At 37.7% G+C, this 27,060-nt stretch overlaps 7 protein-coding genes and 1 long non-coding RNA gene across 12 annotated transcripts; 4 read left to right on the top strand and 4 right to left on the bottom strand.

Annotated features, from left to right (window-relative positions):
* Positions 1-344: 344 nt before the first annotated feature.
* Positions 345-2,219, bottom strand: LOC104802589 (60S ribosomal protein L19-2). Its single transcript, XM_010526255.2, has 5 exons — positions 2,048-2,219; positions 1,252-1,374; positions 792-1,105; positions 608-654; positions 345-375 (listed from the first exon to the last, which is right to left on the bottom strand). Exons 1-5 carry the CDS (start codon positions 2,157-2,159, stop codon positions 351-353), a joined length of 621 nt encoding a protein of 206 aa, XP_010524557.1. The 5' UTR covers positions 2,160-2,219; the 3' UTR covers positions 345-350.
* Positions 2,220-4,119: 1,900 nt separating this feature from the next.
* LOC104802588 (ethylene-responsive transcription factor RAP2-3) lies at positions 4,120-5,374 on the bottom strand. Of its 2 annotated transcripts, none has more exons than XM_010526253.2 (2): positions 5,206-5,374; positions 4,120-4,810 (listed from the first exon to the last, which is right to left on the bottom strand). In XM_010526253.2, exons 1-2 carry the CDS (start codon positions 5,354-5,356, stop codon positions 4,308-4,310), a joined length of 654 nt encoding a protein of 217 aa, XP_010524555.1. In that variant the 5' UTR covers positions 5,357-5,374; the 3' UTR covers positions 4,120-4,307. The 2 variants fall into 2 exon arrangements, with proteins under 2 accessions (XP_010524555.1, XP_010524556.1); XM_010526254.2 differs by having other exon boundaries at positions 4,120-4,807.
* Positions 5,375-6,156: 782 nt separating this feature from the next.
* On the bottom strand, positions 6,157-8,690 carry LOC104802587 (uncharacterized transmembrane protein DDB_G0289901). 2 transcript variants are annotated; one of them, XM_010526251.1, is made up of 3 exons: positions 7,181-8,690; positions 6,503-6,719; positions 6,157-6,393 (listed from the first exon to the last, which is right to left on the bottom strand). In XM_010526251.1, the coding sequence occupies exons 1-2, from the start codon at positions 8,504-8,506 to the stop codon at positions 6,546-6,548; spliced, it is 1,500 nt and encodes a 499-aa protein (XP_010524553.1). In that variant the 5' UTR covers positions 8,507-8,690; the 3' UTR covers positions 6,157-6,393; positions 6,503-6,545. The 2 variants fall into 2 exon arrangements, with proteins under 2 accessions (XP_010524553.1, XP_010524552.1); XM_010526250.1 differs by having other exon boundaries at positions 6,258-6,719.
* Positions 8,691-13,809: 5,119 nt separating this feature from the next.
* LOC104802586 lies at positions 13,810-14,448 on the top strand. Its single transcript, XM_010526248.2, has one exon. The coding sequence runs from the start codon at positions 13,926-13,928 to the stop codon at positions 14,136-14,138; it is 213 nt and encodes a 70-aa protein (XP_010524550.1). The 5' UTR covers positions 13,810-13,925; the 3' UTR covers positions 14,139-14,448.
* A 470-nt stretch (positions 14,449-14,918) lies between these two features.
* Positions 14,919-17,600, top strand: LOC104802585 (putative pectinesterase/pectinesterase inhibitor 43). Its single transcript, XM_010526247.1, has 4 exons — positions 14,919-15,685; positions 16,005-16,380; positions 16,562-16,946; positions 17,106-17,600. The coding sequence occupies exons 1-4, from the start codon at positions 14,990-14,992 to the stop codon at positions 17,404-17,406; spliced, it is 1,758 nt and encodes a 585-aa protein (XP_010524549.1). The 5' UTR covers positions 14,919-14,989; the 3' UTR covers positions 17,407-17,600.
* Positions 17,601-19,630: 2,030 nt separating this feature from the next.
* On the top strand, positions 19,631-20,784 carry LOC104802584. Its single transcript, XR_770071.1, has 2 exons — positions 19,631-19,885; positions 20,438-20,784. It is a non-coding gene; the product is annotated as an uncharacterized LOC104802584 (long non-coding RNA).
* Positions 20,785-20,854: 70 nt separating this feature from the next.
* LOC104802582 lies at positions 20,855-23,969 on the bottom strand. 3 transcript variants are annotated; one of them, XM_010526244.2, is made up of 5 exons: positions 23,688-23,969; positions 23,505-23,578; positions 21,807-23,346; positions 21,464-21,602; positions 20,855-21,392 (listed from the first exon to the last, which is right to left on the bottom strand). In XM_010526244.2, the coding sequence occupies exons 3-5, from the start codon at positions 23,322-23,324 to the stop codon at positions 21,217-21,219; spliced, it is 1,833 nt and encodes a 610-aa protein (XP_010524546.1). In that variant the 5' UTR covers positions 23,325-23,346; positions 23,505-23,578; positions 23,688-23,969; the 3' UTR covers positions 20,855-21,216. The 3 variants fall into 3 exon arrangements, with proteins under 3 accessions (XP_010524546.1, XP_010524547.1, XP_010524548.1); XM_010526245.2 differs by having other exon boundaries at positions 23,692-23,969; XM_010526246.2 differs by lacking the exon at positions 20,855-21,392 and having other exon boundaries at positions 21,586-21,734.
* A 1,321-nt stretch (positions 23,970-25,290) lies between these two features.
* Positions 25,291-27,040, top strand: LOC104802580 (bifunctional epoxide hydrolase 2). Its single transcript, XM_010526242.2, is given in 4 exon segments — positions 25,291-25,941; positions 26,143-26,184; positions 26,286-26,527; positions 26,684-27,040. Coding segments are annotated over 4 exon segments (1,158 nt in total). The 5' UTR covers positions 25,291-25,317; the 3' UTR covers positions 26,934-27,040.
* Positions 27,041-27,060: the final 20 nt, after the last annotated feature.

Below are 27,060 nucleotides of genomic sequence, written 5' to 3'. Positions count from 1 at the left end.
GGTAATGGTACAGAGGATGCATTTAAGTAACCAAATACACGAAACGCAAGCGACTGGCAAATATGCGTTGGGAAACCGCAAACGCGGAGCATATACTCAAACGCGCGTTTCATCACCAAACCACCGGTTTCATCTCTACCACACGAAAATAATATTTTTCTTAAAAAAAAAAGAGACAAAACTGATAGTTCCATTCCAAGGCAGTGTGAGATCCCAGGCGTCAAAACATGAAAATCTATCCAACGGAGAAAGAACCATTCTTCTTCTACAATGAAAACTCAACCAGGGGGCAAAAATATTATCCAATCCAATCTAACCTCAGAGGATCAATTGCAAATTTTTCGCACAAATCACTTCTTGGACTTCTTCGCTCCCCTGCAGAGAACGATACAAAGATATGGGTCACTCGGCCATGACTGAAACTATGTTCAATTCTCAAGTTCAGTGGGTGACAAAACATAAGTGTAACAGAGAAGAAATAACACGTTTCCTATCATACTCCTTCCTAGTTCAGTTCAAAATCTCTATCACTACCACCTGGTAACTCACTAACTGAATACAGACAAACCCAGATACCCAAAAAAGGAAAGAGAGATGGGTTTCTTACTCTGCCTGTTGAGGTGCTGATGCGGCTGTTGCTTTCTCTCCAGGTCCCTATAAATGCCGAAAACATAAGCAAGAACCAAACTAATGTTTACAAACCAAACAAGAAGATGGATTTTATTGCAATCAACCCTACAACCCACTAAAAAAGGGCATATGGTTCTCATTGGTGTGTTTTGCAATTTTACCTGAGCCAAACGCTCCTCCCTTCTGGCCAACTTTCTCTCCCTGCTAGCCTTGTTCTTAGCACGCTTGGCCTCAAACTGGTCAGAGAGCGTCTTTTCTCTTGCCTTCTCAGCCTTCGACTTGTGGATGCTCTCCATGAGGACTCGCTTGTTCTTGAACACGTTACCTTTCACCTTCATGTACATGTCATGGTACATGTGCTTGTCAATCTTTTTGGCCTCACGGTACTTTCTCAGCAAACGCCTCAACACCCTCATTCTCCGCATCCACAGAATCTTGGTCGGCAGCCTTGCCTCCCTTGTACCCTTTCTCTTACCTGAAAGCCATAGGTAACTTTTCCCTTAAGATTCTGTAATTATATATATCACTCAGGCGATTCTCCTAAGAGACGGTCTCTAACCAAGGTAGCCCATCAAAAGACTGAGTTAACAAAGTAGATGAGTTCCAATCAAAAGATCTTACCATATCCGGAGTGACGACCCTTCCTCTTGGCCTCCTTCATCCTCCTCGCACGAGAACGTGAGTGGATCTTGGTGGGCTTCCTGATGATGAAACCATCCTTAACCAGCTTTCTGATGTTCTGCCCTGTTACAGGCGTCCCCAGGAAAAAGGGATTACGAATTATCTCAAACTCTCTGTAGCATTAAAACACCAAGAGAACCCTAAAGATCCAGATGCCTAGCTGGTTCGTCAATGTGGCAGGAAGGCCGATTAACACGGTAGAGCAGAATTACAAGGAAAACGATGGCAACAGGATCAACTCCTTTATTTAATTGCTAGACAGTTCAAATACATTGGATTGGAAGCAAGGAACTAAGTATAAGGTCCTTGATGCTTGTCCTGGTGGCTATAAACAACAGTTTCTTAACTCACTGCCAAACCATCGTATATAGATAAATACAGTTGTATATCCGGAAAAACACGCAAGTCAATACACATACATGAGTCTATTCATAGATCCCAAATTTATCTTTCAGACGGCCTGCATACCCACCACATGATGAGCATCGAATCCTAATTCGTCAAATTACGGTGACCCAACAAAACAACCAGTATCATATTAAAGAAAGCAATCTAATTTCCCTCAACATTAGAAAATGCAATTCCGAAATGAGCTCTCCCGTTCTAATTCATCAACACAATCTATTTTCTCACGAAGCACATTAAAACAAGAACCAAACTCGGAAATGAATTTCCCGAAAAATCGGATTATACCCAAAAAAACGTTGAAAGGGAGAGCGAGAACAGAACAACGTACTAGAATTGGCCATGGAAATCTCGCTAACTTCATTGGGATCCAACCAAACTTTTCCCTTTCCACATTTGAGCACGCTTGCGGCAAGCCGCTTCTGAAGCTTCAGCGACACCATGGCTCCGTCTCCCCGCCTCTCTCCGTTAGGGTTTCGTCTGGCAAAAGGGATAAAACGGCGACGGGTTATAAAACGAGGATGATGAGTTTTAGGGTTTTTAGATCACGCGTCGCTCCCTCTGCTTAAGTTAGAGGTTTCTAAGTTGGGCCACACTAGACCCGGCCCTTTTAGTAATTCAACGGCCCAAAAGGGCCCATCAACTTCTCGTCCCCCGTTGCATGTCAATCAGTTTTTTTTTTTCAAATAGGTATTGTTAATGCAAGAAAGTGATTGTGTTAATAACCAAATTCTACAAAAAAAAAAACTATGAAAAATAAAATATTTTATAATATAGTATATGCTATAGTTTATTTTTCAAAAATGAACACGAATACGTGTGCAAGCAAGTACATCATCATAGATAATATAATATATAGATTACAATAAATGATTAGTCGAGTAATAGTGTTACAAATACACGTTTGATTAAATATATCATATTTAATATTGAAAGTGAGACGAAGAGAAGATTGCAAACAAATTAAGATTATTGCTAAATGGGTAGGGACCCACGCATGGAGGAGGTTCATGCATCTTAAATTCCATAATATTAAATTTGCCCCACCAATCTCGCCTTTAGTAATTAATAAAAATAATTTCGAAAACAATATACTTGACATAATTTATCAAGCAAATAACTTAAGTGTTTTATACCATAAGGTACAGCCCATGACAAGACCATAGTTGCGGATATTATTCTCATGTTATTACCAAAAGTTAATTTGTGATTATTCCGCATTTCAATTAAAATATTCTTATTATTAAAATGATCTATTCGAAAATTTTTTATTAAAAAAATAAGGTTAATTATATTTTCTATATTATAATTTGTGTATTTTTAGGTTAATAACATTTATTAGGCTTTTACATAGAAGATAAATACACGTCGAAAAATTTACCACAATATGTGATATTTCCTATAAATGAATATCTATGAATAGACGTACGTTGGCATTGATTTCGCTGACGTGTCGCTCTAGATGCATGCGTGAGATTTTTTTAAGTCGATACAATACACCAAAATAGGATATTCATAAAATTAGATGAAATTTAGAAATGATGTATATTATAGTGTCCAAAGATAAACTATAATCGAAACCGAAACTATATATATGTATTGAAAAATAAAATAAAATACATAAGTAAAAATGTAATAATTATATAGATCCGAGGTCAACATCTTAATCATATTCTTTGTACGCTGTAATTTTCGTTTCGTACGAAGGTGGTGACATGCGCTGCTATTTGTAGACAATGACGGTCGAGTTTATCGTATCATTCCGTGATTTTTTTACTCGTCAATAATTTAAATTAACCGTATAATATTATGATTTAATTATATTTTCCAAAAATATATATTATTTGTTTTGACTGATACATTTTTCATATATGCAAAAGATCCAAAGTTAAGCAAATACAATTGAAAGCATAGTAAAGTTAACAACTTTTGCACACATTAATTTCATTATACATTTGGTCTAGGTTTTTTTGGGCAGAAACGTTAATATAATTTAATTGCAATCCATGAACTCGGATTAAAAGTGTATCTAATTTAAAAATGCAATAAGTTCGATTATAAATAAATATCCAAACTTATTTATTTTATCAATTTTTTATTTGTTGATTGATTTTGCGTGCGTATATACACAAGGAAATGTCGACATCATAGAAATAGGTTCTTTAATAAAACCAAACGAAACATCAATAATATCAAATATCTAATCGGAAAATAAAAACAGAATATGTGTGTACTAATGGCAATGTCGACACATTTGCTTTTAAATGACATGAATTTATTCGAGATTTTGTATTAACTTATTATTATATTGACGGCAGTTAAATGGGATTAGTTCAGAGTATTTTCAGTATATAAAAAAAATATACTTACAGTAAAAATTATAAAATTATGATATATATAATATATATATATATATCCAGGTTTTCCATTAAACATAAATTTGAAACCACAAAAGCGCAAACCACAACACAGCGTTCAATTACAACAGCGACGAAACACACTTCTACTAAACCATAACGGAACAGTTATAATAAATATTACCATCGCTTTTATTTAATTTCACTCTTTTTTATTTTAATTATTATAATTATTTAACACAAGTACCTGCCATGGCCCATGACGTCATCGAGCATCCACTGGTCGGCTCCACCTCCCCCGAGCTGACTCGGCTGGCCCGCCGTCGCGCCGTCGAGCTCTAGGAAAGACTCCAGGCTCGATATCTGCTGCCTCAGGTCGTAATCCGGGTCGACCCGGAAACCCGGATCGAGAAACTCGGTCGGGAAACTCGGCCGGTTCAACTCGGAACCGCAGTGTCTCTTCGCCGGAGGCTCGGCGGCGAAGTTGAGCTTGGCCTTGTCGCCGCGGATGCGTTTCGCGGCGGAGTCGTAGGCCATGGCGGCTTCCTCCGCCGTGTTGAATGTCCCGAGCCATACTCTGACGCCTTTCCGGGGATCTCTTATCTCCGCCGCCCATTTCCCCCATGGCCGCTGCCTTATTCCTCTGTACATGTTCTTCCTCGTCCGCCGTCGCTCCGACGCCTCCGGAGGCTTCTCCGGCGCCGGAGACGCCGTGTTATTCGCCACCGCCGCTTCTTCTTTCCGACGAGTTTAAAAACCACGAATTTAACCCCATAAAGAGCGATTGATTACAACAAAAACAAAAAAAAGGCAAATATAATTTCAAATCATTTTCCTACTTTTGGATTGTTCAAATCATCGGAGACTATAATTTCGCATATTTATTTTCATGGTGACCAAAAAAAAGTAAAAAAAAGTAAAAAAAGGCTGAATTTTTATCTACGAAAAGGTTAAAAAAATCGTTTTTTAAAAAACCCAAAGATTTGAATAATATAATAACCGAGTGGACACTGAAATCAATATCATCCGATTCCATATCTGTTTTTGTCTTCAGACAACCCATGCATGCGATATCATAAATAAAGACATGATTTTTATGACTATCAAATCTAGAGAGAGAGAGAGAGAGAACCATGGTTGACGGGTTCAGGCTTGGAGGAAGAACCGAAGCTCCAGAAGTCGCCGGCGGAGGCGTCGAGCTCCGACCAGAGCTCCTCCACCGTCAATTTCCGGCCCTTTGTGACGAGAGGGGCAAAATCGGAAATTATTGCACCGCCACACATTTTCTCTCCCTGAAGAGACTGCTAGGAGACGCATTTATAGAGGGAAATAAATTGCCTTTATGATATAAAGTTCTGTATGCGATTAAAATGGTCCACATCGTTATAATATTATTATTTTCTTCTCAATCGACGGTTACAACCAAGTATGGACAAAATTATAACCTTTGCCCCTGCAAAAAAAAAAAAACGCTTATTCTTATATTGGAGATTTTATTTTTATTAATCGAAATTGGAGTGTTACTTAATAATTAGGTAAATATTGGGCATTTTCTTTCTTTGATTGATGAGTCATATCCTTAATTACCCGTAATTAAATTATGGAGATTAGTTATGAAATTAAAGATCTATCACTAGCGTTCAATTATCATTTTATCATATGCATATTCCGTATTTAGATGATATGTTTTGTTCAATAAATTTTAAAATAGTGTATATTTAACTACCAAATATTTTATATACGTTACACAACTCACATTTATCCGACGACACCTATGTCATGGTTCACACTTGCAATACAGTTTACAGTAATTTAATAATAAAATAGATCATAAATACTTTCTATTAATCGGCGTTTATTTTCAATCATAGTTTTAGTAGCATGTAGATTTTCTATTTTTTTCCTCATTATAATTTTAAACATACAAAAGGACTACAATAACCTCCAATATACACGTTTTCTTTAAATTTTTATAATTAAAATTACACATATTCTTTCTTCATTAATTAGGATAATTTATCTGCCAAAATATTGGATCGAAATGCTAAAACTATATTTTTAAGTGACAAAAAAAAAACCAAAATTCAAATCCAAGTCGGAAAACAAACTTCACAAAACAGCAAAGAAGAACATTCTTAGACCTTTTAATGAAAAAAAACAAAACAAAACAAAGCACACAAGAAGAAACAGACATGAAGCAACGCCATCAAGATATAGGTTCTTGTATCAAAACCGTTTGGTTACTAACGTTAAGTGTCTGAGAATGTAATGAACTCGGAGACACACTTCACCAGAAATGCAAAGCAGATCCATAAGCACACTTGAAGAAGAAACAATAGAGAAAGAATGTAAAGGAGGTGAGGTGCCAGTTCTTGCATATATATATATATATATATAGAGAGAGAGAGAGAGAGAGAGAGAGAGATTACTGTGAAGTTTTCAGGAACTTGGCCCTTTGGGTCGGAATTCCGATCACTCGGCCATCTTTGTTAAGCGGTGGATGGTGCTTCTGGCCACCCTGTTGCCCGGATCGATCTTTAGAACCATCCTTAGATCTTCTGCCCCGAGTTTGTACTTCTCCATGCTCTCATACAAGAGCGCCCGTTGCACGAGAACCGATGCATTCTTCTCATCTTGTTCAAGAACCTGCAACCATCACAAAATATACAAACTTTCAGCCTTGTCTGGAGTTTTTACTGAAACCCTGGTCCCAAAACTGTGATTGAAAATTGGCAGAAAATTTAAAAGAAAAGCACCAAGAATGGGACTGGTGTGTGTGTGTGCATCTATGTATACCAAGCTTTTAACATCAAGCAAACTTGAAAGCAATCCCAAAAATTGTCAGCTTTACCCACTGAGACGAAATTCGAAATTCTAAATTTCGTTTCACAAAGTGTCACCCTTCCATACAAAATGTTACTCATTATATGAATTTTATTTCGTACAACAGAGTTCTAGCGGTTATACACAAATCATCAAAACCAAGATGCAGAAGCAAAGAACCAGTTAAAAGTTCAGTAATGCTAAGATCACAAGAACCAAGAGAAGCATCCTAAGACAAATGTTCCATTTATGTGAAAGAACAATACCGGAATATAGATCAATACCTTTGTACAGTCGGCGACCGCCTTCTTGTATTCTCCGACTTCTTTGTAACACGAAGCCCTAATGGACAGGACCTCAGCTGTCCCGGCCTGATCCCCGGCTTTCTCCATAAGAATCACGGCCCAAGAGAGCCACTTTATGGCATCGGCATATTGACCCTGCTTCTGGTTATCAATACCCTTTGACTTAGCCGATGTGGCCGATACCCCTGCAGGAGGAGGAGGCAATCCATCAAGCTCAGTGGTGGATCCACCACCCGAATCAGCGGCATTGTCAAAACCCTCAAATCCCCAATCATCAGGCTGCGATGTGGCAGGTGCAGCCGCTGTGGAAGAAGAGAACATCCCCAGAGGATCATCGCTGGAAGACTGAGCTTGAGAAGGAAAACCGCTTTTTGGCATCCCAAAATCGATGTTAGGATCATTGAAGCTATTAGCATTTGAACTGAAACCACCGGACGGGAAAGCGGAGGTGCTGCTCGATTTAGGGGCGTTCTGAAATTCCCCGAAGCTGTCTGTTTTCTCACTCGATGCTGCGAAACCATTGCCATTTGCATTGAACGCTCCGGATTGAGATGAGCTCTGAAAATCCCCAAAACCATCACTTTGCACATTGGCCTTAGTAGTTTTGGCTCCAGAACCGATATTTCCCGAAGGTTTTGATCCGAAATCGACCAAAGAACCAAAGGGATCACCATTTGAACGCAGACCTAACCCGCTTACATTGCTGCCAGCCATATTTTTCATTGTAGGACCTCCGAGATTCGGAGTCTTACTGCTATTATTAGCATTCACACCGAAATTACTACCACCGGAGCTATTGCCATAACCCCAATTCGCACCAGTTCTCCCAGAATTACCGGATTTGGGCAACGAATCGGCCAAATTCCCCATCGAGTACGAGCTTTTGTTCGAACCTGGAGCCGAAGTAGGCGTAGCGTTCTTCAATGGCACATTTCCGGTGGATTTGCCCTGACCTATCGCGGAGGTCACCAGATCTCCAAACAAGGTCGGGTCTTTGTTCACGATCCCAATACCTGAACCCGATCCGGAAGACGAGCCCCACGTTTTCCCGAAAATATCACCCACCATGGAAGAGGGTCCGCTTCCGATCTCGGATCGGGCCGTCGCCTGCTTCGGAGCGGGTTGATGGGTCCACGAGGGCTTCCCGGGTTGCCATGCGGGCCTCGGATGCGAATTCGAGCTCGAATACGGAGAGGGTTGGCTCTTCTGATCTTTAAGAGATCTGCCTTGGTTCGATCCGAGCCCGAGATCGAAATTGAAGCTGTTCATCGACCCAGATGATCCCTTTCCGTAGTTCGAATTCATGGTTTTTCAAAAAAGAAAAAAAAAACGGAATCAAAGCGCAAATGTTCGATTGATGAGACAATACCCACTAGGATCCGGGTCGGATCGAAACGCACTCTTCGGAAATCCGACCGCAGTAGAATCTCGGGCAGGCGAGGGTAAGAATCCAGCAATCTCGCGATCTCTGAAAATGGCGATGTGATCAAGGATGGATTTTTAGTAAAAGAAAACTTCGCAAAATAACCCCATCTTCTTACATTCAATTCAATAAAACCCCCATATTATTTTGTAATTACAAAATTCCACAATAAAAATATGCTTGCACAAACCCCCCTGTAAACCATTTTGTAGATGTATTAATAAAACGTAGTACACTATGGTAGATTTTTTTGCCTCTTTTGTATATGCCCATCAATTTCTTTTAGTTTTATATATTTATTCCGTAATCATGATTATCTAAAATTATACAAGTAGTATTTTTTCTATGAATACAAGGACATATAAGTAAGTACATACGAGCCCATATGCGTATAGATTATTTATTTTCTTTTATAATACGCATATGGATTGATTACAAAGCACATTTACATAATTCATAAGCACTCTTAGTAAAAGCTTATATGTTCAAAAGCATATCTAAATGCCACCAATAAAAAAAAAAAAGCAGACACAAACACTTCGAGTTGCGACGTTTATTACAACAGCCAACGTTGGTGAGTGTTTGGTCTGCACTCGCGCCAAAACTACAAAAGAAGCAAACTTTTACTATGATCCAAATTTACCCATCTAAATTCTTACGTTCATCTTCCCTTTGTACATCCCGTCGGCCTCTTTGAACTTGATCTTTTCGTTTTTGGCATCGAGCTGTGAATGAAAATGCCGAGCCGATTCGGTAGTGTGGGGAAGAACTTGTTCTTTCACGATTGAGCTATTTGGGCATTGGTAGACGAACAAGTTGGCGTCTGTAGATGTGGTTACAGTCTCTTTGACGGTAAAAATTTGTGGACCGTGGTAAACGTAGGAATTCAGATTTGTACGGGAAGAAAGACATGGACTAGGAGGAGTTACCGTCGGAATTTTATTGTGTAATGCGTAGAATCCTTCTTGTTCTTTCATGGCGAGGCAATTCTTTTGAGTTAATGCCATGTTTTGAGAGAGAGAGAGAGAGAGAGAGAAGTTTGTGTTCGTGATGCTTCGTTGGCTTGGTTTCAAGGCTAACGTAAAAGGGCTTTATATATATATATATATAGGCAGTTGGCTACCGGAGAATCAAGCGATAAATTAATAAGTTAATTATGTAGGCCTTTTTTTAAAAAATAAATAAGAATTAGAGTATTATCCGAAGTGTGTGTTATTTCGGTTTGGATTATCTAAAATTGAATGGAGTTAAATTGAGTAATATATAATGGTATTCGAGTTGAAATTTTGTCTAAAAGTCCAATTGGATATGACTTTAATTAAACTAAATTAATCGAATTCAAACTGAATTTGTACTTAAAAAATTTTCTAAAAAGAACTTTTTAGAAAATAATTATTTTCTTAATAAAATTGAATATAAACAAAACACAAACACAATACGAACCGAACAAAAAGTAAATATAAAACTTAATTAAAAAATTTTGCTAAACCAAAATTAATTGAACGGAAACCCCAAATATTGACCCCATCCATCGGACAAGTATCCTCCAAAAACAGATATTTTAGAGAAAACTAAATGAATAAATGGACAATCAATGTAATATTTGGTTTGTCGCTTTTATTTTGCCGTGATAAGTTAAATTCTCGTTCGTTTAAAAGAATTGTTAATCGATTAAAATTTGATTAATTAATGCTCAATTCTGTTTCCATTTAAATAATAATAGTGAGCAACATAAGCAGAAATTAAGAAATCCCACTTAAAATCGCGGGACCTAGCTATAGGATACGATCTCATGTTATTTATTTATTTATTTTTATTTTTGTAATTAGGGGACTTGATAAACTTATACTGTAATAGTACATAAGTTTTGGACGGGTTATGTGGGCATATGGAATGGAGGGTAGACCAAGTAAATTTTGCATAATAATGGAATGAACTTTTTTGTGGTGGAGCAATTTGAGGGGATAAGCATCATATGCCTACCTATCAATATATTCCAAAATTAAGGGAATATATATATTTCTTCAATAATACTTTTAATGATTTTTATTTCATAAAAAAGTTTTGTGTTTGTGACCCAAATTTCTATTTATGTTGGTCCGAAAATTTATCACTAATATATTCTCAAGGTTGACACTATACAATTAACTTAATTGGAAAAGATAATTCTTCGGTTAAACATTATTAGCATTTTGTTATTACACGGGCCATCTGCTCTCGTTTTTCATGCACGTTGCTTAACAATATAATCTAACTTCCATATATATATATATATATAGGTACTATATGAATTTACTTTTAGTTTTTTGGTTCTTTTTGGCTGCAAGTTCCATCTATTTTGTTCCCACGGCTTTACGAAAATGCTAATATTATAAAAAGAATTATTTAACTGCAAGAGAATATTTGAATCATATCGACAAACCCTTTTGGAAATATTACCATATGGTCATATATATATATATATATATATATATATATATATCTATGGGGTTTATCTATCTAAAACAATTTTTTATGTTGGAGCTAATATTATAAAAAGAATTATTTAACTGCAAGAGAATATTTGAATCATATCGACAAACCCTTTTGGAAATATTACCATATGGTCATATATATATATATATATATATATATATATATCCATGGGGTTTATCTATCTAAAACATAATTTTTAATGCTGGATGCGTGTCTCCGGTTTTTTTTTTTTTTGTGGAAAAAGAATCTCCCCAATTGCTTGGGCAAGAAGGGAGCGAGAATCCCCTTCATAGGTTAAAAGCAATGTCCAACCGAACAAAAGCATATCTTAGGGTTCTCAATTATTTGGATTCCTCTATATCCATTGCCTGCCACATCGATCATTTATCTGTATGCATCGTATGTATGTGTATATATGTATATATGTGTATTTTACGTATCCATGCATGCATGTCTACGCATAATCATTTATTTGTATATTTCGAGCGCATGGAGATACATACACATACATGCATTTATTGTGCAAGATTTTAAAAACAAAACCATATCTTATCGGAAATATGACGAGTTTAGTTTCAATGAAATTTATATACCACAATGTTTTCTATTTGGTCTAGATTTATATAATCCACGGGCATCTTTTGCAAAAACTAATAAAACCTCGGATCCATATAACATAATCACATTTTGATACCATGTTACGAATTAATGCATTCTTATTATAGATAATCAAATGAGTTTAAATATACAATGTTAATTATTACCTATCACTAGATTCCTAATTCTCATCACAATATGATAGAAGTACATATAAATCTAAATCAACTAGGAAACACATTAATATTTAAATTTTATATGAACTCAAACTCTTCCTATTTTCCAATATATTGATATGGTATAGTTCGTTTTGAAATGTTACAAATATTTTTCGTATTTTGGACAGAAGAATAAGGTTATGAATCTCTTGGTAGAATATATTGTCCGAATTTGGATCGCGTTGTAGCCATTCCAACTTTCTTATATTAAATATTAATAAGTTCTGTAAAAGAAAAAGTATGCATAGATATGGAAGAAGAATAAAATTTAGGACCGGTTCTCAATCTTCATGTCCAATCCAGATATCCTTTTAATACTTAATTACGATTGGAATTATTAGAATCATGTAACATAAAAAAAAAAGTGGAAGATTCAAATTTAAAAATGAAATAAGATCATATCTTCCATTATTCCTACTTCAAAAACGATATGTGAACAAATGTTCCCTTTTTCTTAAAAAAAATAAAATTAACTCAAGATATTTATAGGAAAAGGCGATTCAATAATTTCCAAAAGCACAAAAGAAACTCTTTATATAAATAATAATAAATTAATTTATGATTCTTCACAAAGAGAAGGAAATAATTTATATCCCATATAAAAAGACTGATAAATAAAACTAAAAACGATGCATTATATTATTATTATTATTATTATTATTATTATTGTTATTATTGTTATTATTATTATTATTATTATTATAGACCGTGAGCTCAATTTTTCGGATTTTACAATGAGTTTTTTTTTGTACGAATGTGATTATAATATTTACCAAAAATGGTGTTTACAAATCAGTCTCTGGCTGCAACCCAAACAATAGTTCGTGACTGTAGAGTCCTATCTAAAAACAGGCAACAACAACTAATTACTGGAGCACATTTTCAACAATTCAAAAATACAAACCATAACACTCATGATCCACATAGGAAGTACCAGTCCCGCAACATAATGTTACTAGTATCGTATCTCCCCTTTTGAGTGGAGAGAAAGTTATCTCGAATCAAGTTACCGATCTGAATGCACATCGTGTGAGTCGTTCTCCTCTTTCCTGCAAAGATTCTGTGATCATTGCGTTCTCGCCAGATTTGATACACAAGTACCTGGGTAATAAGTCGAACAATGAGGTAGCAGTTGTGTCATTGATTTTACAATGAGTTCAAACCATCGTTTAGCATATTTATGGGTATGTCATTGATTTTCTACACATACACACACATATATACATATACATACATATATGCATGTGAGTACATATATATACACACGCAAAGAGACAAACTTGCATGTATATGTAGTAGCTTTTCTATCGGATGAGGTTTTGAATAGAAGAGGATTCCAAGACCGTCAAACCGTCCATCACCATGAATCTGCAAAGAAGATAGACAATTAGACATTGAGGGAATTAGATAGATTCTTTGATTCCCTCCAGCCCGCGTGTATTATATATATATATATATATTCATTTTAACACGATTCATTATACATTAAATATTTTAAAAATACATTCGATCTCCTATCCTAATATCACAACTAGTTAAAGAACTATGTGATGCATCACCAAACAACTTCGGATTTGTTTTTTTTTTAATTTGAAAGAGGCTCTTATAAAGACTTAGCAAATTGAATACTGATATACTCAAACATATATGTGTTTATATATTTCGTACTCGCATGAATCATTAAAAAAATTATCAAATTCGTTATTATTTGTGATATGTAATTAATTAATGGTAAAACCCTTTCCAAGGAATAATAGGTGCAAACGGATAATCCAAACGAAAGAATAAGAATAACATAAGAGAGAGAGAGAGAGAGAGAGAGAGAGAGAGAGAGAGAGAGAGAGAGAGAGAGAGAACCTCTTTTTTCTCTATAAAAGCCCATCATCTTTCTATCCATAATCAACTCTCCAAAACAATCAAGCTAATTAGACCCACAAATTTTTTTTTTTAAAAACCCACATATTTCTTATCTTCTTTAGCTCTTGCAAAAAAAAAAACGCTCTTTGTTCAAATGGCGATGGCCCAAATCGATCGCCACATGAGGATAGCAGAAGAAGCTTTCGCTATGGTTGACAAATTCTACGGTAAGACCCCCCGGACGAACCCTAAACCTAACCCTAATCCGATCAGAGACCGATTCAACAAGCCTATCGAGCGAGCCATCAACTGCGACGACGCGTTTCGCCGCTTCGGAGGGGTGCTTATAAAGGAATTCCGCAATTAGGGGGGCGAAATCGGGTTATAGTAAAAGATGGGGGGTATAACTTTATAAAAACGTGATAGTTTCTAGCTTTGTTAAAAAGTTAAGACCAACACATATATATGCTTCTTGTAACATATATATATATATATATTGTGAAGCTTGAAGTGAAGGGTTTTCTTTTTTCACTTGGAATAAGCTTTAGAAGCGAAAGTGTTTGAGTCTGTTTTGTAGCACACACGTGCTTTTAAGTTAAAAGCTTTGTTCAGAAAATCTCCTGTCGTTTAATGTAAAATATCTTATAATCGATATATATACGTACTCTCTTTCTATAGATACATGCATACATACACATACATATTTATTGTTTCGTGTGATAATCTCGAATAAAAGCATGCTTACATGTTTAAATTATTTAAAAACTCGTGCGGGGATCAAATATCGCCTTCTATTTTAGTGATCAAATCACTCAATAGCATTCAAGAGGCCGAAAACTTGTTGAATTTAATATAAAAATAAAAAATAAAAATTAAAATAGCTTAATTGATGTAATTATGGGATTAATTATTTGCTAAATTTATATGATGGGCGCCCCGCAACAAAAGCAAAAACCATTAGAAATAAAATTTTTTAAAAATATTTAATTACCTCACGATTTTTTAACGGTAAATAATTAAACAATCTTCATCTCTTTCTCCGTATATAAGCAGCCATTCCCAAGCTCCAATTTTACAAAAAAAATATTTTCATAAAACTTGCCCAAAAAAAAAGAAAAAGAAAATAGGGGCATTTGACATAAAAAAAAATTCGAAAATAAGCCCCGAACTCACATTTCTTAATTAAAAAAAATATAAATATATAAATATTTTTTAAAAATGATGCAATCATCATTAGGAGGGAACGTCGACGGCGGTTACAGCGAGAAGAGGAAGAAGAAGTACGCCGTGATAGTCGGCGTCTCCTCTTTCCTCGTCGTGACGATGTTCATCGGCACCGCCGTGATGTCCTCCGGCTCCGGCGGACACGAGCGGGCGATCAAGGCCGGAAACAAGCTCGTCGTGAAAACGGCGGTGAACGTGATCTGCTCCTCCACGGACTACAAAGAAACCTGCGTCGCGAGCCTCGAGACCGTTCGATCGCCCGATCCGCGGAACCTGATCAAATCGGCGTTCGAATTCGCGATCAAATCGATCCAGAAGGGGATCAATCAGGCGGCGATCGATCTCCGGATGAGGGCGAAATCGGATCGGCGCACGAGAGAGGCGCTGGAGAATTGCGTGGAGCTGATGGAGAATTCGGTGGAGGATCTGAGGAAATCGAACGAGAAATTCGCGGGATTCGCCTTCACGAGACTGCGAGATATCGCGGAAGATCTGGGCGTATGGCTGAGCGGTGCGATCACGTACCAGCAGACGTGTATTGACGGGTTCGAAGGGATCGATAGCGACGCGGCCGAGATCATGGAACGGATCTTCAAGACGGCGCAGCAGCTCACGAGCAACGGACTGGCCATCGCCACTAATCTCGACAATTTGCTCAAGTTTTTCCACATTCCCATCCCTTTTCTCACGGTAACGTTTGCAGTAATACTCAAACTCCGCACAAAACATGAAACCCTACGTCAAGATGATGTCATATATAATATTATTTGAATTTGAATTTGAATTTTTTAGAATGTTAGAGACTTATTTATTATTATTACCTATTTATAGATTAAAAATATAAGTACACAGATTTTTATTTTAATTCATACAAATTTCTAACGTATAAAAATTAAATTGAATTTAAAGATTACGATATCATAATCTTTTGAAATATTATGCGTATAATTAATATATACACACATTAGATAAAATGTTTTTAAAGAGGCCTTTGATGGTTCATTAACAGACGTCGAGAGACAGCACCGACGAAGACAGCATCGAACCGGTCGGACGACAACTAACGGAGTTCCCGGATTGGGTGACGGGCCATTCCCGAAGGCTACTGGCGGAGAAGGGGGGAAGGATAAGGGCAAACGCGGTGGTGGCTAAGGACGGGAGCGGACAGTACAGGACGATAACCGAGGCATTGGCCGCCGTCCCAAAGAATAACGAGAGAAGGTTCGTTATTTACATAAAGAGTGGCGTTTACGCCGAGAATGTTGAACTCACCAAGAAGATGACTCACGTCATGTTCATCGGAGACGGTCCTACTAAGACAATTGTCACCGGAAATCTCAGCTTCCACCCCAACCGTATCAGCACCTATCGCACCTCCACCGTTGGTAAGTGTGTGTATATATGTATATATATGAATATCTATGCATATATTTCTGCCCATATATATGTATAGTTTGAATAAACGGACCAACATTCTATTCTATTACAATTTATTTCGTCGACCCTAAACCGGTTGATCGCTACGTTTTCTCTGATGGGTACGAGTGAAAATGTGATAATGTGAAGCTGTGAACGGAGACTGGTTCATGGCGAAGGACATGGCGTTCGAGAACACAGCAGGGCCGGAGGGGCACCAGGCCGTAGCCCTGCGAGTGTCGGCAGATTACGCGGTGTTCTACAACTGCAGGATGGACGGATACCAGGACACGCTTTACGTCCACACCCACCGCCAGTTCTACCGCGACTGCCGCATCTCAGGCACCATCGATTTCGTCTTTGGCGACGCCAAGGCCGTCTTCCAGAACTGCCAGTTCGTGGTCCGACGTCCCATGGAGAATCAACAGTGCATCGTCACGGCTCAAGGCCGTAAAGACCGCCGTGAAACCACCGGAATCGTCATCCACAAGTCCCGCATCATGGGTGATCCCACATACCTTCCTGTTAAGACCAAGTACGCTAACCCAAAAAAAACCCTAGAAATCCATCACTTCATCCATTTCCATCATTTTTATCTTAAAACTTACGAATTAGTGGTCTTTTGATTATTATTCTCTGATTATAGAATCTAATCGATTACATTTTTGAATAAATAATTTGTGACAACGAACAGGAACAGGGCGTATTTGGGAAGACCGTGGAAAGAATATTCGAGGACAGTGATAATGAACTCGTTGATAGACGACATAATAGACCCAGAAGGATGGATGAAGTGGAACGAGACGTTCGCATTGGACACTCTATACTACGCAGAGTATCAGAATACGGGTCCGGGTTCGGATCAGGCCGGTCGGGTCAGGTGGAACGGCATCCAACACCTCTCCGACTCGGCCGCCACTCAGTACACTCCCGACAATTTCCTACGTGGCAACACTTGGATTCCTAAGACGCGTGTCCCTTATGCCGCCAATTAGATTTGGCCCATTTGTCCTCTCATCGTCCGTGTCTATAACGTGACGTCTCTTACCGTTTGTGTGAGTGTATATCAATCCGGGGAATTGAAGGATTTGTATGTATCATTTTCTGTTTTTTTTTTACGTGAGGAGATTTGTTTATATCGACAATTTAACGATTTTGTATTTGTTATTTTATGAGACAATGATTTTTAGAAATAGGGTTTATGGTCATCTAAACAATTAAAAAAAACATGCAAGCTGGATTGTGAAAAAATAACCAAATAAAATTTATGAAAAATGACTTTTTTTATGAAAAAAATATTATTTTTTGTTTATTCTAGTTAGGGTTTATTGGGAAAGAAACGAGAAGCCATTACCGGATTACACTCCAAAATATGATAAACCCTAAATTCTGATAAAATCAATGCAGGGAAAGGAAACGCGTTTTAAAAACAATCAAATACATTTTTTATTTAACGATAAAATCAAGAAAACCCTTTCCATGTGAAAAAAGGAAACACGGAAGATTGCATTATAAAACCCCCAAAGGCCCCCAGACTCCATTCCACAAAAACTCACTCCATCACCACCATCATTGCGAAAGCAAATTCCGCTCGTAACCCACAAAAGAAAACCTCCATCACTTAACGACGGCGATGTTTACACACACCATCCTTGTTCGCGATTACTATGCCGTGCCATCGTTTTCTCGTTGGCATCCCACCGGCTTTCGCATCGTTTTCAGAGATTCCATAGTACACGTTATAGACACGGACTCCGAGATGTCTTCCGAGCCGGAGTTGGAGTCCGGAAACTTCAGAATCATCGGTTCGAGAAGATTCTCCGAGATCGGCGATGAACGATGACATCACCTCCGAGATTCAGAACTCGGAGTTGTCAAGTCCGGAAACTTCAGAATCGGTTCAAGAAGATTCTCCAAGATCGGCGATGGATGATAATGTTACCTCCGAGATTCGGAACCCGGAGTCCTTCTTCGGTCCCGTCACTCGAAACCGCTACCCGTCGCCGAAAGATATTCCGATTCCGACGTTCTGCCTCAGGGAAAAGATCGACCCTTCAAGCCCACGTTTCGACGGGAAGAAGAAGTAGAAGATTGTTTTATTTGTAACTGTACGATTTGACGAGTCTTTTTTTTTCTTTGCAAGTTTTTAGTTTGGGTCAAAGAATAAGTTGAGACAGGATCTATGTCTTCCTATGTCGTCGTGCATCAATGTCCTTTGGTAATTTTTTCAATAATAAAATTATCTTTCTTTATTTTGTTTCAGTTTCGTCATTTTTTTTATAATAATAATGAAAAATGAACAGAAATTATGGTAGAAATGAGTAGGCTTTATGGTAATTTGACATGGTTGGAATCCAATTATGATGGAAAATCGGAAAATAGAATGACATATTCTATTATCTTGTGTTTTTGTTATTATTTCTTATGAAAGGGAAAAAAATATTTCGCATATGTAGAAGAGAACATTTTAGAAGCCCATATTATCATGTAATATTAATTCTATCTGTTTTTTTTTGGTAAAAAATATTAATTAATTCCATCTGTTATTTATTAGAAAGTATGTTTTCTATTTTTTTTTTACTAAAAGAAAACGCATCTCTAATTTTAACCGTTAGAAAATGGATATAGAAAAAAGTAATATGTGCTTAAATTTTATCAAATTACAGTGTGTAGTTTGTCTTTATTTATTTCATAAAGGATCTCTAAACCCCTTTCCGTGTGAAAGAAACATTAAAAAAGAAAGGCTTATAATTATCGTACCGCTTAAATAATCATCATCATCATCATCATTATCATATCATCATCGTTATCATCATCATACAAGAGGCCTATACGAACTCAAGCCAAGAAGGATCTTAACGTCCATCCCATGGCACGTACCCATTTCATAGAGAAATAATATACAGGAAAAATGACATTTTTCTATACGAACCGTGCAAAATGTGACATTTTCTTACATTAACTTTTAATTTGACAAAAATCTACACCAAATTATGAAAAATGCCAAATCGATACACGAACTACCAGATTTAACTGCAATTTCCTACATCAGTCGAAACGGTGTTAAGTTTTGCTTATTTCCATTAACAGAACGGGTGACGTGTACGGCCACGTGGATAATATTTGCCACGTATACAAGACACGTAAGATTTTTTTTGAAAAAGAAAACCAAGTTTATTTTAATTAAAAAATCCCCAACTTTTATTCAGATCTAGGGTTTTAAAAAATCACATTCATTCTCTCTTCCCCACTCACGATGCTCTCTTCGACCTTCACTCTCTTAAGCTTTGCCCAGATGCCTCTCTCTATCTCGGCGTCACTCTCTGTCACGGTGGCTCTCTCTCTCGCTTTGACTCGCTGGCTCGCCGTCGCTCTGTCGCTCGCCGTTGCTCTCTCTGACGTCGTGTCTCTCTCTCGCATCGTGTCTCTGTCTTCCTCGGCGAGCAGCGACGTTTACTTTCCAACAGACCGAAGGTTCTCTCTCTCTCTATCTCTCTTTATATATATCTCTCTCTCAATCTCTCAGCCTTTAGCATGTGTTTGCTTTGGATCTGTTTGGTCTAGAAATTTTGTCTCCGTCCCGTGTTTCGTGTAGTTACGGTCGATGGTTTCGGTCCATTCTGGTTCTGTGTTGCAACATGTTGATTAATTTTGAGATACAACAGGGATTTATATTCTGTACTGTACGGGTGTTAGAAATTAGGATTTTAGTGAATAATATTCTGTTGGGATTGATTTAGATTAAAGTTATTCTATTGTCTATGATGTTGTAATGTAGATGAGTTATATATCGGATGTAGCATCAAAATCTAGTGGAAGGTCACGTTGGAAGAGAGCAGAAGCAATTCCAAAAAAGGGTTTCCCAGTAGAATGTGAATGCGGAGCTCCTATATCGAGATTTACATCTAAGACGGAAGCTAATCCCGGCCGAGTTTTTTTCCGATGTGCAAGACAAGAGATATATCGAGATTTACAGCAATATTGATGTAGTTTTGAATGTTGATGAAGTGTACATAATTGTTTCAGGGGAGTCAAGCTCATGTTTTCAAATGGGCGGATGAAGCAATGTGCGAAGAAATCGAAGAATTACGTATCCAAAATCTAACTATCCTCCATGCTGCGGAAAAACTGAAGGCCGAAGCTGAACTACTTAAAGGATTTGTGTATAAAACGTTGGCCGCTATCGTAATTCTAGGTGTGGTATGTTTGTATTATTATGTTCTTCCGTGTTTTTGAAGTTCGATGTGAAAAATGTAGTGTATGGATATTTTGATGAATTATGTTGTGTGTCGATCGTTTGGATATGTATGACGGGTAAGGATTTGTATGTGTCGGACATGTTTAAATGAATCAATGTTATTTTGGTATTTATATATTATGTTATTTATTGTGTTTTGTTATGATTAATGTAATCAAAATAGGGTGTATAAATCCACAATAACATATCATATCATTTATCCTTCACATTGACCAATATAACCGAATCACGTAACAAACCCTGAATGTTTTGCAAAAAGACATTACCATGACATGACCAGCATAATACAAGTGAGCCACGTTACAAATAAAATCCCAACAGATGATCAACATAATATAAGTGATCCAGGTTCAAGACAACCAAAAAAAAGGACAAGAAACCATAACCATAAGTTCAAGACAACATCACAGGTAGGCCATCCACGTTACAAAAAAAAATCCGAACCAAAACGCTTGGTCATCAAGTTCCATGAGATTGATCTCCAAGTGATATGCAAGGGAAAATCATGTTAGGAGCCAATTTTCTAGCCACAGTTAATAGGATAAACCTACCCGGCATTACTATTGTTGGAACAATTCACTTGTCTAGGTATAGTGAATGGATGTTGTCGACTTGTTGTACTTCCGATATTGGTAGACGACATCCCGAGGAGAAGACGACGTCTATTGTTCAAAGGCATCCCAGATTGTACGGTCTGACTCGATTGAATTGGAATAATACTCCCTATAAAAAAACTGCATTAGGTATTTGTTTTATAACCCGAAATATGTAACCACTAACTGATTTAAAAACACCTTCAGCGGAGTTAAGACTTTGGGTTGGAGGTTCATTGGATGCCAATGGTCCTTGTTGACTCCGTTTACGTGGTGCATTGCTCGTCAACCGTTGTGCATTGTTCGTCGACCGTGGTGTATTGCTGCTCGATGCTTCATCCTATACAAGCACGTCATAATCAATAATGCGTTTGAGATCCTTAAACTGTTTCTTCCAATTGGCAAAGACATGTCGAGTACACATTCGGTGTTCGGCCAATGGTAATTCCTTTTGTACAGCATTCAATAATCCCTATCAAAACACATATAATTAGGATAAAAGTTACATAAAGAGTAAACTACAAATTAAGTACGAACACATTACCTTTTGTCTGTCGGACAATATTGTCAAGTTACGTCCATCACCTAATCCCAAATCTAATTTCAATTTTCGGATGAACCAATTCCACGATTCAATACTTTCAACCCGAACTACAGCCCATGCTATAGGGTACATTCCGTTATTTGCATCCCTTCCGACAGCGGCTAACAATTCCCCTTTCATTTCCCATTTCAAGAAGCAACCATCTAAACCAATTACAGGTCGACAATGGTTTTTCCATGTGTCCCGCAGAAATTCAAAACTTACGTAGTAGAAACTGTGAAAGACTTGGGTACCCGTCTTAACTATTTTTGTCGTGACCTCGGTTGTTGTATTCAGGTTTGACCTACGCAATTCTAATTCATAGTCCCAAAGCTTAGCAATCTGAACAGAGGGATCTTCCATGACCATTTTCAACGCCATACGCCTAGCCTTAAAACACTTACTGATTGGGACGTTCACATCATGATCTTCTAGAATTGCAATCTGCAACTTTTCAGCTTTCCAATCTGGTTCTCTCCTAAACCTCTCTGCATATTCCTTTGCAATTTGTCTCATGGTGAATAAATTAATATATGTATCGGAATCATGGTTGTGTCCATCCTTGTAAATCTTTACCATCCATTTGTTGATGGGAACTTCAACCGAACAGTATACCCTCCAAGGGCAACCTTTCGTACAACATTTAGCACCTACTTTAGTCCTTTCCCACCTATCCATCTTCACATTGAAGTGTTTTTTCAACGCATAATCTAATAAAGCCCTTTTAAATTCGTCCCTCGAATTGAATGTCTTTCCAAGATGCAACAAATCATCTGATGGAAATGCGACTGGCTTTCTCCTAGGCTGATCAACTTCTTGACATTCTTCATCACTACCTTCTGGTGTAAGAGGGATATAACAATCACTATCCAAATACTCATCTGTCGAAACATCATCATCCACTTCATCAACCACAACATCAGATTCTAAACCTACTCTCACTGGGATTTCTTCTACAAAATCATCATCCGAACTACCAAGAGTATCACCTAAACAGGAATCATCATCGTCACTTATTCTACCATCAGAACTAGAATCAACAGCAAAATCAACATCTTCATCACTATTATATCCACCTAAATCTCCAACATAGATTTGATCTCTAGATTCCTCTGCATCAACATTCATATCTCGAGGCAGTTCCTCTTCAACATTAACATCAACAAGTGTATCTCCACAAACTGGTTGTGATAATTGATGCTCCACATAAACATCTAACTCGCCACATTCTCTCGCAAAGCAAATCATATTCTCGAGGTCAATATCCCTGAATTCTTCTCTCACTACCCTCCGATTATCCAAAGATTTAGTCAACTTTTTATACCATAACTCCTTGATATTAGTTCCTAGTTTAAGAAACCTAACATATTCTTCGAAGAAGAACCATGATATCTTATCAATATCAACTACAACTTCTACTGGTTCGAGCCCACCCAAGTAATATACTCTGCCTTCTGATTCGTCGAACTCACCTCCCATGAAGATATTCAGTCGAACTCAACTGCAAATCAAACCACATGAGATCATTATAGGAAGTAGAACATCATTTTAGCAATTTCAAACTCATATTCTTATGATTGCTTTTCAAGTTCATCCAAACCCAGCTATAATTTCTATGGTAACATCAAACAGAAACAATGCTTTGTCTTAAGCTATTACCTCATTTTCGCAGGTTTCCTGTGTCAAGCTTCGGAGTTTATCAAGCTTCTTACAGTTGGAGCTTAATGCAGAACCTACAAAATCATAACTAATTAATCCGAAACAGTGAGGAAAATGAGGAATTCGAAGACAGAGTCACTGACACATAACGATTCCACACAAACAAAGAGAGGGGAAAACTACCTACGAATGACAAGAACACGGACTACAGACGCTGGAGAGAGATAGAGACGAGAGAGCGAGCCAGCCACGACAAGCCACGACGAGTATTTACGACGACACAGAGAGCAGCGGCGATTCCAGACGCTGCGAGAGAGACAACCACGGCGACAGATACAGAAGCACGTCGTCAGAGAGAGTAACGACGTCCGACACAGTGACGACGACCCAGAGAGTCACAGCGACAAAGAGAGAGGCACGACGGGAGAGAGTGACGGAGAGAGAGAGTGTGACATATGGGCAAGAGAGAGTATCGTGTGAGTGTGGAAGAATCGCACGAAAACCCTAATCCCAAATCATTTTGGGGATTTTTTTTTAAAAAAATTGGGGATTTTTTAATTAAAATAAACTTGGGTTTTTTTTTTCAAAAAAAATCTTACGTGTCTTGTATACGTGGCAAATATTATCCACATGGCCGTACACGTCACCCGTTCTGTTAACGGAAATCAGCTAAACTTAACACCGTTTCGACTGATGTAGGAAATTGCAGTTAAATCCGGTAGTTCGTGTATCGATTTGGCATTTCTCATAATTTGGTGTAATTTTTTGTCAAATTAAAAGTTAATGTAGGAAAATGTCACATTTTGCACCGTTCGTGTAGAAAAATGTCATTTTCCCTAATATATATAATCGAGAAAGCATTTTTATATCCGGCTTCTATGGACAGAAAATAATGCCCACATGGAATAAACAGTAAATAAAAGTTATCGAAAAAGAAAGTTGTCAAATAAAGTTATTTTATTTGATTCCTCGTCAGTTGGCAGGGGTGGACGTTTCGTAATTTTAGCGGTTCATGCACGATTTATTTCATATTTTAAAATTTATATCAAATTAGTATAGTATATTATTCGGTTCATTTTGGTTTCGGTTTCGCTGTGGTTGGATTTCGGTTTTGTTAAAAAAAAATAGATTTTTTTAAAAGAAATTTTTGATTTTAGAAAATTTTATAAAATTCGGTTCGATTTGTTTCGGTGGCAGGAAATTCGATTCTATTAAAAAAAATATATCAATCGCTAATTATGGATGATACGGTTCAAAAAAAAAACATCGAAACAAAACGTCCACCCTATTCTTTGACTCGTGGCCGATTATTTATTGATGCATAATACACATATGAAATAATAAATGCAATTCGACTAACATTTGAACATATTTATATTCACATCTCAATATCTCATAATAAAAAAAATTAAAATTAATTCGGAAACATAATATAGAGTTTTCATTCCCTCGATCTGCATCATTATATTTCCTTCGGTTCGCGTTATTTCTATGAATTTTTTCAAAAAGGAAAAAAAAAATATTAACGTGAAAAAAGTATAACTTAGCAAACATGGATTACTTTATATATGCAAACTACCTATACAAAAGCCACGTTATTGGCATGATAGTTATATTCCATTTTTATATTCCTATATATATATATATATTCATACATTAATTTTATCTATTCATACTAATTTATATTTGGAAAAAAAAATGTTTCGTGAGAAACGTTACCTTTTAAAAAAACCGTGGTTGATTTGGTAAATCTCGTCTCGTCGGACACATATTTCCTTTCTATAACGTTATCCTTATTTGGCATCGTAAATCCATGCCGTTCTTCTGTAGATTGTTCTCATCAAGAGCCAGAAATCATATTTCCTCGAGATTCCGACATTTTCTCGGGAAACAAACAGAACCCACGACCCATTCCTCTCCAAACCGCCATAACCTTCGTCCCTTCTCCACCTCTCCAATGGCGGATCTCGGCGTTGCACATCGGAACCTCCACGTCAACGGCATAAGCATGCACGTGGCCGAGAAACCCGGCGTCGACGGCGCGTCGGCGAACGCGCCGGTGATACTATTCCTCCACGGGTTCCCGGAGTTATGGTACACGTGGCGGCACCAGATCGAGGCGCTGTCGTCGCTCGGATACCGTACGGTCGCGCCTGATCTACGCGGGTACGGAGACACCGACGCGCCTGAGAGCGTGGAGGACTACACCTACTTCCACGTCGTCGGAGACATCGTGGCTCTGATCGACGCCGTCACCGGAGGCGACGCGCCGGTGTTTGTGGTGGGCCATGACTGGGGAGCGATGATCGCGTGGCAGTTGTGTCTGTATCGACCGGATAAAGTGAAAGCTCTGGTGAACATATACTCTGCCTTCTGATTCGTCGAACTCACCTCCCATGAAGATATTCAGAATCAAAATAGGGTGTATAAATCCACAATAACATATCATATCATTTATCCTTCACATTGACCAATATAACCGAATCACGTAACAAACCCTGAATGTTTTGCAAAAAGACATTACCATGACATGACCAGCATAATACAAGTGAGCCACGTTACAAATAAAATCCCAACAGATGATCAACATAATATAAGTGATCCAGGTTCAAGACAACCAAAAAAAAGGACAAGAAACCATAACCATAAGTTCAATGATTATTACATCTGTAGATTTCAGGTAACCCTCACACACCGTGCTGCTTCCTACTGGGTGGTCAATCTGTTAACTGTTCAGTTCGGTGTTTTATTAGGGTTTGTAATAAAAAAAAAAACATGCAGGAAAATGGAGGAATAGAGGCAGAGTTCGAAGAGTTCGGAAGTGAGAGAGTGTTGAAAGAGATTCTGACGTACAAAACGCCGAGGCCTTTGCTGATGCCTAAAGGCAAAATCTTCGAGCGGCCAAAGAACGCTGCGATTGCGTTGCCGCCATGGCTGTCGGAACGAGATTTAGCTTATTACGTGTCTAAGTACGAGAAGAGAGGCTTCACCGGAGGCATTAACTACTACAGGAACATTGACAGGCATGTCCTCAACTTCTGATTCCAGCCCACAACAAATTCGTGTCTGTATGCATACATATATCCGGAATTGGACGAACCCATCAACGTGCATTTTTTTAAAAAAATTTATGTATTAGATCCCATAGTCGTTTACACGATCTCCTCCGAAAAATGTAGAAACTGGGAACTGACGGCGCCATGGACGGGAGCTAAGATAAGGGTGCCAGTGAAATTCATGGTGGGAGATCAAGATTTGACTTACCTCTCTCCCGGAACCAAAGAGTACATCCATGGCGGCGGTCTGAAGAGGGACGTCCCGTTGCTCGAAGAAGCCGTCGTGATGGAAGGTTTGGGTCATTTCCTCCACGAGGAATGTCCCGACCGTATCAATCTTCACATTCATGATTTCTTCAGAAAATTTCTTTAAACTGTGAAATGATTCCAACGTGTGTTTTTTCCATTTCATGATCTGTTCTTCAATATTTGTCTCTCTCATGAATAATAAACGATGTCTTTTGGACCGCTTTGATATAAGTGTAATGAAAAATCGTTAT

This window comes from Tarenaya hassleriana, unplaced genomic scaffold (genome assembly GCF_000463585.1).
Source record: "Tarenaya hassleriana unplaced genomic scaffold, ASM46358v1 Cleome8, whole genome shotgun sequence".
Lineage (NCBI taxonomy): Eukaryota > Viridiplantae > Streptophyta > Magnoliopsida > Brassicales > Cleomaceae > Tarenaya > Tarenaya hassleriana.
Note: the sequence above shows the minus strand (reverse complement) of the source record. Positions and strands in the feature narration are given on the sequence as shown.

Bases quoted from the DNA above. Each gene is read 5' to 3' on its own strand.
- LOC104802589 (XM_010526255.2), bottom strand. From the start codon at position 2,159: ATGGTGTCGCTGAAGCTTCAGAAGCGGCTTGCCGCAAGCGTGCTCAAA. The intron at 1,375-2,047 runs GTACGTTGTTCT...CGCCTGTAACAG, and splicing joins GATTTCCATGGCCAATTCTA to GGCAGAACATCAGAAAGCTG. The intron at 1,106-1,251 runs GTAAGATCTTTT...TATGGCTTTCAG, and splicing joins GGGTCGTCACTCCGGATATG to GTAAGAGAAAGGGTACAAGG.
- LOC104802588 (XM_010526253.2), bottom strand. From the start codon at position 5,356: ATGTGTGGCGGTGCAATAATTTCCGATTTTGCCCCTCTCGTCACAAAG. The intron at 4,811-5,205 runs GTTCTCTCTCTC...CTCGTCGGAAAG, and splicing joins GCCTGAACCCGTCAACCATG to AAGAAGCGGCGGTGGCGAAT.
- LOC104802587 (XM_010526251.1), bottom strand. From the start codon at position 8,506: ATGAATTCGAACTACGGAAAGGGATCATCTGGGTCGATGAACAGCTTC. The intron at 6,720-7,180 runs GTATTGATCTAT...TGATGGTTGCAG, and splicing joins CGGTCGCCGACTGTACAAAG to GTTCTTGAACAAGATGAGAA.
- LOC104802586 (XM_010526248.2), top strand. From the start codon at position 13,926: ATGGCGATGGCCCAAATCGATCGCCACATGAGGATAGCAGAAGAAGCT.
- LOC104802585 (XM_010526247.1), top strand. From the start codon at position 14,990: ATGATGCAATCATCATTAGGAGGGAACGTCGACGGCGGTTACAGCGAG. The intron at 16,381-16,561 runs GTAAGTGTGTGT...GATAATGTGAAG, and splicing joins CTATCGCACCTCCACCGTTG to CTGTGAACGGAGACTGGTTC. The intron at 16,947-17,105 runs GTACGCTAACCC...GACAACGAACAG, and splicing joins TACCTTCCTGTTAAGACCAA to GAACAGGGCGTATTTGGGAA.
- LOC104802582 (XM_010526244.2), bottom strand. From the start codon at position 23,324: ATGGGAGGTGAGTTCGACGAATCAGAAGGCAGAGTATATTACTTGGGT. The intron at 21,603-21,806 runs GTAATGTGTTCG...GTGCTTGTATAG, and splicing joins TATTGTCCGACAGACAAAAG to GATGAAGCATCGAGCAGCAA. The intron at 21,393-21,463 runs GTGTTTTTAAAT...GTTTTTTTATAG, and splicing joins AAGTCTTAACTCCGCTGAAG to GGAGTATTATTCCAATTCAA.